This window comes from Eriocheir sinensis, chromosome 48 (assembly GCF_024679095.1).
Source record: "Eriocheir sinensis breed Jianghai 21 chromosome 48, ASM2467909v1, whole genome shotgun sequence".
NCBI classification, from domain to species: Eukaryota; Metazoa; Arthropoda; class Malacostraca; order Decapoda; family Varunidae; genus Eriocheir; species Eriocheir sinensis.
The window spans coordinates 766,481-780,168 of record NC_066556.1 but is presented as its reverse complement, the minus strand read 5'-3'; the positions used below and the strand labels follow the sequence as shown (position 1 = coordinate 780,168).

The 13,688-nt window shown below is 41.7% G+C and overlaps 1 protein-coding gene and 1 long non-coding RNA gene across 5 annotated transcripts in view; both read right to left on the bottom strand.

Moving 5' to 3' along the window:
* LOC126981429 (uncharacterized) lies at window positions 1–6,936 on the bottom strand. Its single transcript, XR_007733940.1, has 3 exons — window positions 6,772–6,936; window positions 1,435–1,552; window positions 1–723 (listed from the first exon to the last, which is right to left on the bottom strand). It is a non-coding gene; the product is annotated as an uncharacterized LOC126981429 (long non-coding RNA).
* Window positions 6,937–7,272: 336 nt separating this feature from the next.
* Window positions 7,273–13,688, bottom strand: part of LOC126981426 (hemicentin-2-like) — a 156,738-nt gene continuing 150,322 nt past the window's right edge. For 3 of the 4 annotated variants that reach the window (XM_050832442.1, XM_050832444.1, XM_050832443.1), the window contains exons 14-16: window positions 10,050–10,327; window positions 8,463–8,683; window positions 7,273–8,143 (exon numbers count right to left, since the gene is read on the bottom strand). In XM_050832442.1, the coding sequence (XP_050688399.1) occupies window positions 7,450–8,143; window positions 8,463–8,683; window positions 10,050–10,327 (1,193 nt within the window). In that variant the 3' untranslated portion in view covers window positions 7,273–7,449. The remainder of the gene's footprint in view (window positions 8,144–8,462; window positions 8,684–10,049; window positions 10,328–13,688) is intronic. The other variant, XM_050832445.1, reaches the window with a different exon arrangement.

The window sequence follows — 13,688 nt, the reverse complement described above, 5'->3', positions numbered from 1 at the left end:
CAGAGTAATTATATTTTATTTCAAAGTAGTTAACAGCTAAAAACTAAGAGATTTGCGGTTTTTATAAGTAAAAATTTGCCAATATTCACTTTCTTTTACAGTCTTAGCCGACCGCACCCAAAGTGCCTTCATGAATTGGTTTTAGTATAGCAATTTTTTTTCAGTATTTCAAAACAAATTTATTTTTTTATCATTAGAAATTAATAGTTTTGATGCTATGGTGTAAATAAAACAACCCACCTGCCTATTATAACCTAAAAAATAGTAGTATATTTGCCTCTAAATTAGTAACCTAGCCCCACTGAGTTAAAATAATTTAGTTCCATTTGGTGTGGCAACTTGATCCAACATAGTCCAAACTTCACAGAGGCACAGTGGTGGCTGCCTGTGTGTAAACATTATCTCACTGTGGAACGTTAAATCTAATATACATATACATACATATTTTACTCAGTTGTATTTTTAGGAAGGTTGGAGATTATCTGAAGCCATTTTTGGGATAAAGCAAGTAAAATGTTTAAAACTAGAGTTCTTGGCTTGAATTTATATTGCATTTATAACCAACAATTAACAAGACATTTATGACGGATGTTCATGCATGATTAGAGAGGCTACAACTCATGTCAAGAATCCTAAAATAATGATATTGTACAACCTGTTACCCCTAATGCATAACTCACTATCTATGGGTTGTGCTGGCGGGTGGGTGGGGTTGCAGGAGCCCTGAGGAAGAAAAAGGGTGGAACATCAAGTGTATTGAATCATATAATTTGGTGTTGTGTTATTTTGAAGAAACGGATATGTGATGGGCAGTCACCTCTCTCGATTAACTCTGCATATTCACAGTAAAAAATGGGGCCACTGTGTTGGTAGCCTTATTTTTATGAGAATAAGTTAAGTCAGAAAAGAGAGAGAGAGAGAGAGAGAGAGAGAGAGAGAGAGAGAGAGAGAGAGAGAGAGAGAGAGAGAGAGAGAGAGAGAGAGAGAGAGAGAGAGAGAGAGAGAGAGGAGGGGGGGGACCATTTATGTTTCTGTGGGGGCATGTGTCTGTGGGGAATTGTCAACAACCTGTGTGGGGACATCCTGTGGGGCTTGGGAGCTGTGAGAGAGAGAGAGAGAGAGAGAGAGAGAGAGAGAGAGAGAGAGAGAGAGAGAGAGAGAGAGAGAGAGAGAGAGAGAGAGAGAGATTGATTTTACTAAATAGTATTATGGTGTCATTGTAGGGACATTGAGGCAACTCCAGTTCATAGAGAATATTTTAGGAGAATGAGTGTTTCTTTATGGTTGTAAGATACTAACATTTGTTAGCTTTAAAAAAAAGTTTTGTATATAATTGTAATTATATGAATTTAGTTTTTTTATAAGAATATTCAATTTACACATTTATCATTTGCACATGATGGCCAATAAGCATGAGTTACAGAGTCTACTCACACCTCCGTAAGATCTTCGTTGATTAAGCAGCCCAGCCACAAACTTTATACATCTTCAGAAACAGTGTTGCTTGAAAATTTGGAGGCATTCACTGGATTTTCACTGCTGTAACTGCATGCTGAAAATAATATTTAGTTAATAGATATTCAATTCCAGATATGTGTAGGAAGTGCCTTGAGACAAAAAATATCTTTCCATTAAGATTTTGTCTCAAGACATTTTCCCTCTTTGAACACAAACTACAACTGTGTATCATCAGTTAGTATGTATAAACTACTTCAAGGATATACAGGGTTTTCATTTTAAACTTCAGATTCAAGGTGAACAGACTTGAGACTGGAGGTGCTTTGCACACGACAGGTGTATGGTATGCTCCCAGTGTCAGAAGTCACGACGTCAAATGGCAGAATGTTTGGAGCGAGATATAAGACAATGAGGCTGTTCAGGAATACATAAGATGGTTAGATGCTTATTTCATGGAGGTAGACATACATATTCCTTTTAATGTTTAGTTTTGTTCCATCAGCACAAATATTGAAGCTTTGAATGGCTTCATGCAGCGATTCTATTAGCATTTAGCAATATCCTACTTACAAGATAAAGCAGTTGATTCACCTCCTATTAAATGTGCCATGAATCACTAAAAATGTGGAACTGTGCCAGTAGATATTAAGTGGAAGTAAATAAGCTCATCATGTGAGTGAGTTTGGAGGAGTTGCATATCTAATTCAACATATTGTTTAATATTTATAGCTGTTCTTGGCAATATTTGTTGTAGCCTGAGCAGAGGCAACAGTGTTGTGTGAAGAATGGTTAAGTAGCATTCTTCATGCACTCCTTTATTGCACATGCTGCTTCTGTTGAAGCATATCATGAAGGGGAGGCCATGGCTGTCTCCCCAGTCCAGTTGTACCACCAGGGGGAACATGGAGTGCTCAATCTTTTAATCCCAGAGTGACCTGTGAACTCTCCTGCTGCAGCCATCCTTTCATGGGAAGCTCCCAGAGGGATTACATGAAACTGGCCACACAACCACTTGAACACCACTCTAACTCTAGTGCACACGCTGCATTGCCATCTGTTACTGTCAAATTTTTGCTTGACCCTTGGTAAGCACAAGGTGTTGGACTGGATTATTTTCATGTGTTATTTCAAATGGGAACTAAAACTGTAGGAGCTCAAAAGGCTGCTTTCACTATAGCAGTTTGGAATGGCAGGATGATCCCCAAATGTCCAACCTCAGCCTCCATCATAAATGATTAACTAAAATAAATAAACCTTGCTCTGAATGTGGAAGGCCTCCAGTACTCTGGAAAACCGACTCATGATATCCATTACTCTACCTTTTCTCCACTCCCACTATTTTTTTTACATTGTGTTATACTATGTACATGTTGATATCTCTCATTAAAACATTTGCAGATCTTTATCTTACTGAACACTGATATATTCTACTTTGCCATAACAGATCATTTTTAGTAACTGGTAGAAGTAGAATAATACCAAGTTGCCCAGGAGGGTGTGATTTGAGCAAGGAAAACTGCACATTTTTTGCCACAAGACTGAATGTGTTCTTGAAGAATGGAAGGCATTTTACCACTATACTTGATGCCAAACTTCATATTCACATTAATGTGTAGTTAATAGTTCCTAAAATAGTTACTATCCAGCTGCATGGAATTTCATATAAAACACTTTTTAAGCACATTTCATATTAATTAGTTAGCAGAGCGCCTCTTAAAGGCATCATGTAATGAAAATGATAATCACTGCATTATTGCAGTTTCTCTAATGAAAATAGTTGAATGTTCTTATATGCTCCTTAATGTACAAATATTGTTTCTCTGGGTTGTGTTCCTAGGAGAAACTATCTAATCTCCATGACAGAACAGATGTGTGTGTATGTATGTGTGAACCAGGGCTCTAAATGATACATTTGGGGGTTGGTAGCTCAAAAATAATTACTAATTATTAAACCGGTCCATTTATAGAGGACTAAAATGTTCAAAATACTTTATCTCCAATAAGACATGTACTATCTTCACTTCATAGACTAAGGCAGACTTCCCTCATTCAGTAGTTGTTGTAGCATTGTATGTCTAGCAAACTATGTCTGAATAAGTTTTAAAAGTTGAAAAAAAAAAGTTCATGAAACTTTGTTACTTAGAATAATTTGTAGATCTTAACTTATCCTATTCCTCCATGAATATTTCAGCATCATGGTTATGCCATACCATTTTGGAAATACCTTCCTATAATTAATAAACAAGACAACACAGGCAGACCCCATACATTAACATTGGGAGCTAGTTGTGTAAGAATGCTGTATGTACATACCCACTAAAAGGGTGTCACAGACCAGTGAAACCATGAGCCTAATTCATTCTTGTGCCAGTGCCACATTACAGGGAAGAGCTGGGAAGGATGACCATGCCTGCCACACAGCACAGTTCAAGTTTTCATTGTATTAAATGGAATCCTTGAGGGGGATACAAAAGCTTGTTAAGGACACTGAAGGAACTTAGGGAAGGATGAAGGTTTCGAGATGAACACCATCTTTAAGCTTTGCAGGGAATGAACATATACTATTGAAGTATGGCTGTTTTGATCAGACATTGCTGGTTTGGCTGAACTGTAGTTCTGACAGTAACATGTGCTAAGAGCAACTCAACTATGAAATGCCATGATCTTGGCGCCTGCAGAGCACGTGATGTGTGGAATGACGGCTGGGTGGGAGGCAAGTGCATTTCCTGTAGATGGTTCTCACAATTTTACAATTTTCACAAACATGATTTTAAAGTAGTAAGATAAGAGAAGGATAGTGAAAACTGTTGCACAAATTTCCATTGCTTGCTATTTATTGGGATGAATGGTAAATTGTCCATATCAGTAGTGTTGAAAATAGCATGAACAGGAAGATGCAGCTTGAAGTGGGGTCTGCCTGTACACTATTCCAAAAAGGGAATGTTAAGCCTTTGTTTAAGCACATACTTATTATTTAATTACCATTTACCAAATTTTATAAGGCCTGTGCTTAATACTATTTAATCTAAGACTGAGTAATTAAGTGTACTTTCCACTGTCTTGAGGTTTAGTGCTGGTAGACTAACTGTCGTCAAGCTGTCGGTAGTGAGCCTTGGCCCAGCTCCTGAAACAAGGCCACTCCTTCCGTGCCCAAACCTATGTAAATATTGCAGCACTAATCAGGGTGGTACTTTGTATTATTATATATCAAAATTATGTATTTACTAGATGTAGACAGGAAATTTGTATGTATTTTTATTTATTTAAAATAATTATGTCAGTAACTTCAGTATGATTGACTAATTAAATTTCAAGACTTGTTTTCTGCTATGTATTGATACTGAATTTGCTTCATCGGTTAACTTTTAAATTGGGTCAAAATTGTTAATGGGAACATACAGATCTTTGTTGAGTTTAACCTGCAGTCTAATAGGTACTGTACAAAAGTAGCTGCTGGAAAGTCATCATATCATGGCATAGTAAATTATCAACTATTTGCTTAATAATTAAGTATTTTTCAATCAAAGTTTTATTTGATAGACTGTAGATATGTCAACTGCTATAAAGTTGTTCAAAAAATAAAACTCCCAGGAGAGCTGTGCATTTGTTGATTATCCTTCTTTGCATGCTGTGTCATGGACTTCTACTCGTGGGGGAATGCGGAGGCAGCATAGGGCAGTGTGGGTTGGTCTGGACATGGCAGGAAGGGGTGGGGCAGGGCAAGGATGGGGCATTCACTCCCTTGCGCATGACTAGTGAGATTAAGACATCTTGCTGGAATCTAGTCACCAGTATTATTATATTGCATAGTGCCTAGTGCTAAAGGTGGGTGTGTACGCTATAGCTGTGCGTGGCTGCAGTGCTCATCTCCGAACCACTGATCCTTTGAGCCTGTGGTGGGTAAAAACCAATCACCCCGGGACATTGGCCAATTGCGAAATGAAAATACCAATCTACCTCTGCGGTGCAGTGGTTAGCGTCCCTAACTACGAATTTGCGGGTCTGGGTTCGAATTCCGGGCTGGGAGTCTGCATGTAGTCCACCCAGCTGTTCATCCCTCCTTTCGGGATGGTCGATAAATAAGAAAACCTGGGAAGATAACCTTTGGTGACCAGGATATTACATTGGCCCTGTGTCGGGTTAACAGGTTCCCTCCCACCACAGGCTCAAAGGGACTACGGGACGGAAATGAGCACCGTCGCCACGCGCAGCTATTGCATGTGGTCTCAACTTTACCTACAAATATATGAGATATTGCAAATCTGCCAATATAAACTCACGCGGCGTAAGAAACTAAGTAACAGGTAAGGATAAGTCAGTGCTGTAGAAAGGGGGTGGAGCAGGGAGGGGGGGCACTCGTTAAGGGGTGGCAAATAAAGCCTTTCTTTTTTGCTTGCTTGTGTTTTATTTCTTAGATTTTTCATTCCCAGTAAAATTATTATTATATTTTTTTTTTAAACAAGGGGGGCAAAAAAAGGCACAAAAAAATTAAAAATAAAAAAAAAAAATTATAAAAAAATAAAAAAAAAAAAAAAAAAGAATCAGAGCAAGGAGGAGATGGGAGGAGAGACTCCTCTATACTCCTCTTGAAATAAAAATTAATGTAGATGTTTTACTCATGGGTTGGGTTGGGGGTGGGGGGGTGCCAATTTGAAAGTCCGCCCCGGGCGGCAAACCACTCAGCCACGCCACTGGGTAAAGTTAGGTGCATACGCTACAGCCGGGCGTGGCTGCGGTGCTCTTCTCCACACCGTCTGCCCGGTAGCCAGGTACGCTAACAATGGAGGCGTGGTGGTGACCATTATAATATTCACTCGTGGATGGAAGAATTACTACTCGCAATATGCTCATTTCACGCGTAAGGCAGCAAGTACGTAACATGAACTATGCTAATCCGTCATCTTTACCTAAAGCAGTGGTTCCGGATCTTTTTTTTCAGGCGACCCCAATCATTCACCTCTAGACATGACCGCGACCCCACTAGTTTAGTTGTGTATGTGTTATTATAATATTATAACACCATGTTTGATATTTTGAGGTCTTGGCGACCCCAGGAAAAACGATTGCCGACCCCAGGGTTGGGGGAGGAGGACCTAAAGGGACAAGACCTGACAATCGACACTCCTGAACACACACACACACACACACACACACACACAAAAAAAAAAAAAAAAAAAAAATAAATAAATAAATAAATAAATAAATAAATAAAAATAAATAAATAAATAGAATTGCTACTGCATCACGCCGCACCACCTCGGTCGTATGCTTGAAAACTTTAACAATCACTACTAAACACAGAAACCAACCCACCTGCAAGTACTCCTAACTCCGTAACGTCCGTTTGATGTTCCCAACCTTCCTTTCTGCCGAAACAATGGTGCCGAAAACTGTAAAATAAGACTTCCACTACAGATGAGGAACAAGCTGCCGTCCACGTGTACCCTATACGTCCTTCTCCTCCGGCCGCTGAATCTATTCTGGCAGTGGCTAACGAGGGATAGTAGGAGGGTGGGGGGGGGTCGGGGGCAGCTGACGACTCCAACGCCCTTTAGTGGTAATAGTATTTCCATTTCTTTTCGCACAGCCAGCAAAACCAGACATCATAGCCACAGGCCTTTAAAATTACTGTAATATATACCGTATATGATTTAGATATATTTCAGTAACACACACACACACACACACACACACACACACACACACACACACACACACACATTAACGAGCTTAAAACTGAAGCACTCGTTCGATCGTTACAGTTTCACATACAAGATAAAAAAAAAGGTAGTTAAGGTAATTAAAACGCTGTCATCTATTTTGATCTTATTTACTCAAGCACAGGGAAAGGATGTGATAGAAGAGGGTCAGGGGGAGGGAGAGGAGAGGAGAGGAGAGGGAGGGAGGGGAGAGGAGGGAAGGGAAGGAAGGGGAGGTTCTTTATACTCTTCTCAGGATTCCAAAATATCAGATACCGTTTTCTCCAAGCAGTTAAAAAGTGTCTACAGCTAAGTGTGGATGTGTGTCTGTCTGTAGGGATGTGGTGGTGTGGGTGTGGTAGGGGGAGGTGTGGTAGGGTGCGGGGGAGGTGGTGGTGTGCGTGTGGTAGTGTGTGGGGGTGGTGGTGGTGGAGGTAAGGCTGTGGGCACGAGTGTGATAGAGTAAGTTCGGTGGGAGGGTGTGGTGAAGTGTGGTGGTGTTGGGTGCGGTGTAGGTAGGGGTGTGACTGTAGTAATGTGTGGTGGGGGTGCTGGTGGTGGTGGTGGGGGTGGTAGTGGTTGGGGTGTGGGCGTAGAAGAGTACAGTGGTGGGCGTGGCTGGGGTGTGGCTATGGGTGTAAAACTGTGGTGTGGTCGTTGTGGTTGGGGTGGTGTGGTGGGTGTGGTAGGATGTGGGTAGGGTGTGTTGTGGGGTGGTGGTGAGGGTGTAGAAGGATGTGGTGGCGTGGCTGAGGCGAGATGTGGCTCCTGGGGTGCGGGGGAGGAAAGGTGTGGTGGCGGATATGACGTAGGGGGGCGTTGGGGGTTCCTGTTGGGGGGGGTGCGTTGTGGTGGCGGTGGTGGTGGTTGTGGAGGTCGTGGGAGGCTGGTGCTGGTGGTGGGGGTCGTCCGGGGTGGGGGAGCAGGATAGCTTGGTGGGGTCGGATGTGCTGTTGACGCCTGATTCTCTTCGATTCCCCCAACACCTGTGGAGGAAATAAAAGAAACATAATTATACGAAAGAAGAAAATGAATGACACCCACCCACACACCCACCCACGCCCACACCCACCCACACAGACACACACATCCACACCCACACCCACCCACCCACATACACACACACACATCTAAAATAATAATGCTTTAACAAAATGAACTCATGCGTGTCAAAACTATATGCAAGTTTAACGATTCATGTGGGAAAAAAGTTTATATACGGCACATTATGAGCTGTAAAAATATAATTAGTTAAGAACACACACACACACACACACACACACACACACACACACACACACACACCTTCGGGAGAGCAACACCCCCGCCAGCAGCAGCACCACGAAGCCACCTACGAGCCCGAGAAACACACCAACGAGCGGGGACACGGGCGGCTGCGGCACCTCCACCATCCGCTTCTCCGCCACCTGTGACAAGGAGCAGCGGGTCAGGCGTGGGTGAACTCGAGGGGTGCCCGATGTTCCTGTGCGTCCCATCAAACAGAGATACACCGAAGAAACCTCCATCTTTGAGTATAAGGAACAGAGGAGCAACTAAATACTTATACATTTTTTACAGTAAAACTTTATGTAGCTAAAAACAGAGGAGTAGGTAACATCAGTAGGATAAATATGTAACACTGAGGCGAAATGTAAGAGGGAGAAGACAGTCAGTACGAGGAAGGGAAGTGATGAGGCTAAACGCCAACGAGTCTACTCTGTCCAAAGGGGTTGTGTGTGTGCTTGGAGTCCACCGCACAAGAAATGAATACTCCATACAGGGTCGGACAAGGGCCCTGTACATAATTTTGGGGATTATTTCAAAAGTTTTAGAAAACCAAACCAAACAAGAAAGTCAAGCAATACAACAGTAGTTTGAAGGGATAGAGCATTCACTCCCCTTAGGTGTATTTTCAGCAGAAAGGAAATATGAATGTTAAAAGGCAGAGCTGAAGGTGACCAGGGAGCATGTTAGCACGGAGGCACAATTTTCAAGGACAATATTATAGGAACTCCATCGGGTACGTGAGACTTCTGAGGATTCTTGCCAGAAAGGGCATAGAAAGCATCCTTTTTAAGAATTTTATTATCAGGCATAGTCAAGTCGGAGGGGGTATGAGTTGGAGGAATATGCCCCCTCACTCCGGAGTGGAATTTTCAGAGAAAGTTTTGGCGAGGAGTTCAGCTTTAGAGCTAAATGTGACAGATGTAGTACCATCAGGGTAAAAGAGGGGCGGGGGAGACGAAGTAAAGTGGTTGAAAATATTTTTGGCTTGATGCCAGAAGTCTCTGGAAGAAATGGAGTTAAGAAGATTTTTACATTTTATATTGATGAAAGCGTTTTCGCTAAGTTGAAGAATAGATTTGGCTCAATTCGGAGAAGAAATAGAAAGGAAATGGCTGAAAGGAGTTTGAAAGGTCCATGTGCCTTTTGTGAGCTGCCAGTCTACCTTTCATAACGCGAGAACAAGCGTGACTGAGCCAGGACACTCTAACATAGTAGTAGGGAAAGTACAAGGATGTGTGTGTGTGTGTGTGTGTGTGTGTGTGTGTGTGTGTGTGTGTGTGTGTGTGTGTGTTCTGAATGCATGAATGAAAACATGTGGTCCCCATTGTGCATATTCCCGGGCAATTAACCTCTTTACCTTATTGATAACCCGCCCCGGATAAATAAATATACTATTTAATCACTAAACAAATTCATGAGGAGCTGCAAAATCATTTCTCCACACATTTTGATACATACAGTAAAAACGAGGAATGGCTAAGTACACTGTTGATTTGGCTTCAACGCATACGGATACATATGAAGCAATAACTAGTGTTTGGTGAGGAGCTGAACATTATTCTTTCACTTATAGGATATTTAAACTTCTCCTTTGCTGTGACTAACCTTGAGGCGGACAGCGCTGATTTCCACGGGTCTGCTGGCGCCCTTGTCGTTGACGGCCATGACGGTGATGAGGTAGTCCTGTCCGGGGGTGAGGTCGTCCACGCGGAACCTCGGCGTGGCCTCCTCCAGCGTGGCCAGCAGGCGGTGCGTGGTGGGCTCGTACACCTGGGCCACGAACCACTGGGGCCGCCCGCCGTCCCGCCCCGCCGTGCACGCCACCTCCAGGGACGCCACGGTCAGGTTCAGCAAGTCACAGTTGCCCACGTTGTCTGGCGGACCTGTCGATGGAAGGGACAAGTAAGAGGTAATACCATGCAAAATTAGTTGAATATTGGACTCGGAATAACCCCCTACCCCACCATGGCTTCACCTGGCATGGTATTCGGGATCATTACCTCCTCTACTCGCGGTTCATTGCCGGGCCTGACGAGCTGCAACAATGGTTCGTATTGAAATAAACACAAAGGAATTAACGGAATAATTGCACAGCGCCAAATGAGGAGAACGAAAATGTTAATACCCGTGTTTTAGCTCCTGAATGGCGGTTGACGGGGACCCTGTGCACTGCGCCGGCCAGTCAATTAAGAGGAACAAACAGAATCAACATGAAGATGGGCTAAAACATTTCATTTGTTTGCTCAAAGAAGGAAAAAAATAATATCATGACCTACTGGCAGCGTCACGTTAAACGAAAGTAAACATAAAACCCCCCACTTGTGACAGCGCAAATAAAACATGTTAAACAGAGTGACCAAAGGGAAATGTGCCGACCTACAAACATAACTACGGTGAATGAAAGAAAACAAGGAAAAAAGGGATAAAATGTAGAGAATGAAAGGTCGAAACTCTGGTAAAACACGCTCATTACAGCGGTCTTAGAAAAATGTGCTGTGACCTCAAAACATAATTAAGAGCTAAACGAAATGATACAAATAAAAGGAGAAAAAAAATGTAGAGAATAAAAGGTCACACTAAAGTAAAACATATAAAGCAGTCAAAGAGAAATGCGTTGTGACCTTAAAACATAATTAATTGAACCGGAAAAAACAAAGAAAGCGAGAAAAAAATATGTAGAGAATAAAAGATAAAAACAAATTCATGTCAAACACCAAATGAAAGAGATCGTCAAATGAAACAAAAATGTGCTGTAACCTTTTAAAATTAAGTCATACGAAAGAAAACAAAGAAAAGGATAAAAATATGTAAAGAATAAAAGATAAAAACAAATTCATGTCAAACACCAAATGAAAGAGATCGTCAAATGAAACAAAAATGTGCTGTAACCTTTTAAAATTAAGTTATACGAAAGAAAACACAGAAAAGGATAAAAATATGGACAATAAAAGGCAAACACACAGTTAAAGAGCCAAATGAAAGAGATCGCCACTATAACCGAGTGTCCCGCATGCAGGCCACTCCAACAAGCAGGCAAACAGGCATAAAACAAGCGGGCAAACAGACAAGCGTGCTAGTTAGTTCAAACGTCATCATTACGCTCGGAGGCGGAAATTCATAAAACAAAGCGATAATACAGAGTCGAACGGACGCCACACGCAATAGCCATTCAGCTTTTTTTCATTCACGAGTCGCGCTATACATTCAAACATTCATATACACATACATAGGCTACATTCATACACATACACGTAGATACATAGGCTACCACATTTTTTTTTTCTAGTGTGCGTTTTTGTGTTCATGCGTTCGAATCTTGCGCTTCATAGGCTTCGTTCGCATAGTGTATGTCGTTAGTTTGTTCGTCTTTCGGTATTTTCGCTGCATTTTTCTTAGTTTTCAATCTCTTTTCGTCTGTTTTTATCATGTTTTCTCTCGTTCGCTCTTTGGTATCGGTACAACGTAAAAACTCTACTTCGTTCTCTTCATATGACATTCTTTCGCTTGCCTCATTAATGATTTACTACATGAATACAAATTAGGTTACGTTCTATTATTCGTTGTCTCCTTCATTAACTCGCTTCATACGCCGTTCTCTCGCTTGCCTTATTGATTATTTACTGCATGAATACATTAGGATACATTCTACCATTCGTTCTCTCCTTTTTTTCATTTCTGCCTCATAAACCGTTCGCCCGCTCGCCTTATTGATTATTTACTGCATGAATACTTATTAGTTTACATTCTACCATTCGCTCTCTCCTTTTTTCATTTGCTTCGTACGTCATGCTCTCTCGCGCCTTATTGATTGCACTGTTCAACGCGCTTTTTGCTGACTAAGTTTGAGAGTTACTAGCTAATTTTGGGACGCTGAATTCAAACATGTCATCCGTTTTTTGCCTTTCACGTCAATTGTTTTCTCTTTCTCTAAGGCATATCTCTATTTTGTGATGTGAAGTGATAATAAGTTGGCTGGTCGACATGTTTCTATATTATAATTCACAAAAGCATGATTCTTAATAGCAAAAAAATCTGACAAAACTTAACTATTTTCCGATCCACACGTACACTTACATTAGAAAAATATTTATCTCCGTTAGTTACAAATTACGCAATGATGCCACACTTGTTTTTATTTTTATTTCACGAAAGGCTATGCAATGCGGACCCACCCACCCATAGAATAAAAAAGGTTTGACGATGTCCAAAAAAAACAAAAACGGATAACATTTTTGGAATCCGCGACCTCAAATTAAAATAAAGCAACTCTCAGATTTAGGTCCGCAGATAAAAAGAGTTGAATTTTGTTGGCCAGCGTTGTTTGCTGCGTGAATACAAATTAGGTTACGTTCCATCATTTCTTCTCTCCTCCCTTCGCTCATTCGCCTGACACGTCGTTCTCCCGCTCGCCTAATTGATTATATTTACTGCACGACTACAGATCAGGTTACGTTCCATCGTTCTCATGTTGTCGTGTCTGTGCTGCTTCGTTCATCCTCTCGTCTCTTTGTGTCTCGCCAGCGGAACATTACCAAATTTTACGACCAAATACTTTGCCGTGTTCTCTATCGTTCTTTGTTTCCTTTGTGGGTGTTATGCAGGAGAGCGGAGGACAGCGGGCTTTTTCGTTTTTATTTTTGCCTTTGAATTGTTTCCTTTACTCTAAAAATAATATCTATCAGTAAAATAAATACACTCGTACTGCCGTGTTCGCTATCGTTTTTCTTTGCTTTGTGGGTGTCATGCAGGAGAACAGTGGATAGCAAGCTTTTCTGTTTTATTTTTGCCCTTGATCTGCTTCGTTTACTGAAAAAAAATATCAGTCACTACAAACAGAATAAATATACTCGTACTGCCGTGTTCTCTATCGTTTTTTCTTTCCTTTGTGGGTGTCATGCAGGAGAGCGGAGGGCAGAGGGATATTTTTGTTTCACTTCACTCCTATTGGCGCGTTCTCTATCGTTCTTTCTTTTTCTCGTGAGTGTAATGCAGGAGGTTAACTTTTGAAGCCCAGCAGGACGAAAAAAGTTGGTTCATCGCACACAGAGCAGCAGCATTTGGGAGCGTTCTCTTTCGTTCTTTCTTCCTCTCGCGGGGCGCTATGCAGGAGGTTAACTTTGAAGCCCGGCAGGAGGCAAAGGGTCGCTCCATCGCACACACACCGCCGCGTTTGGTAGTGTCGCGGCGGGAGGACTGCGGCAAAGAGCAGGCGACGCGGCATCCTCATAGAAAATGCAAAGCTGA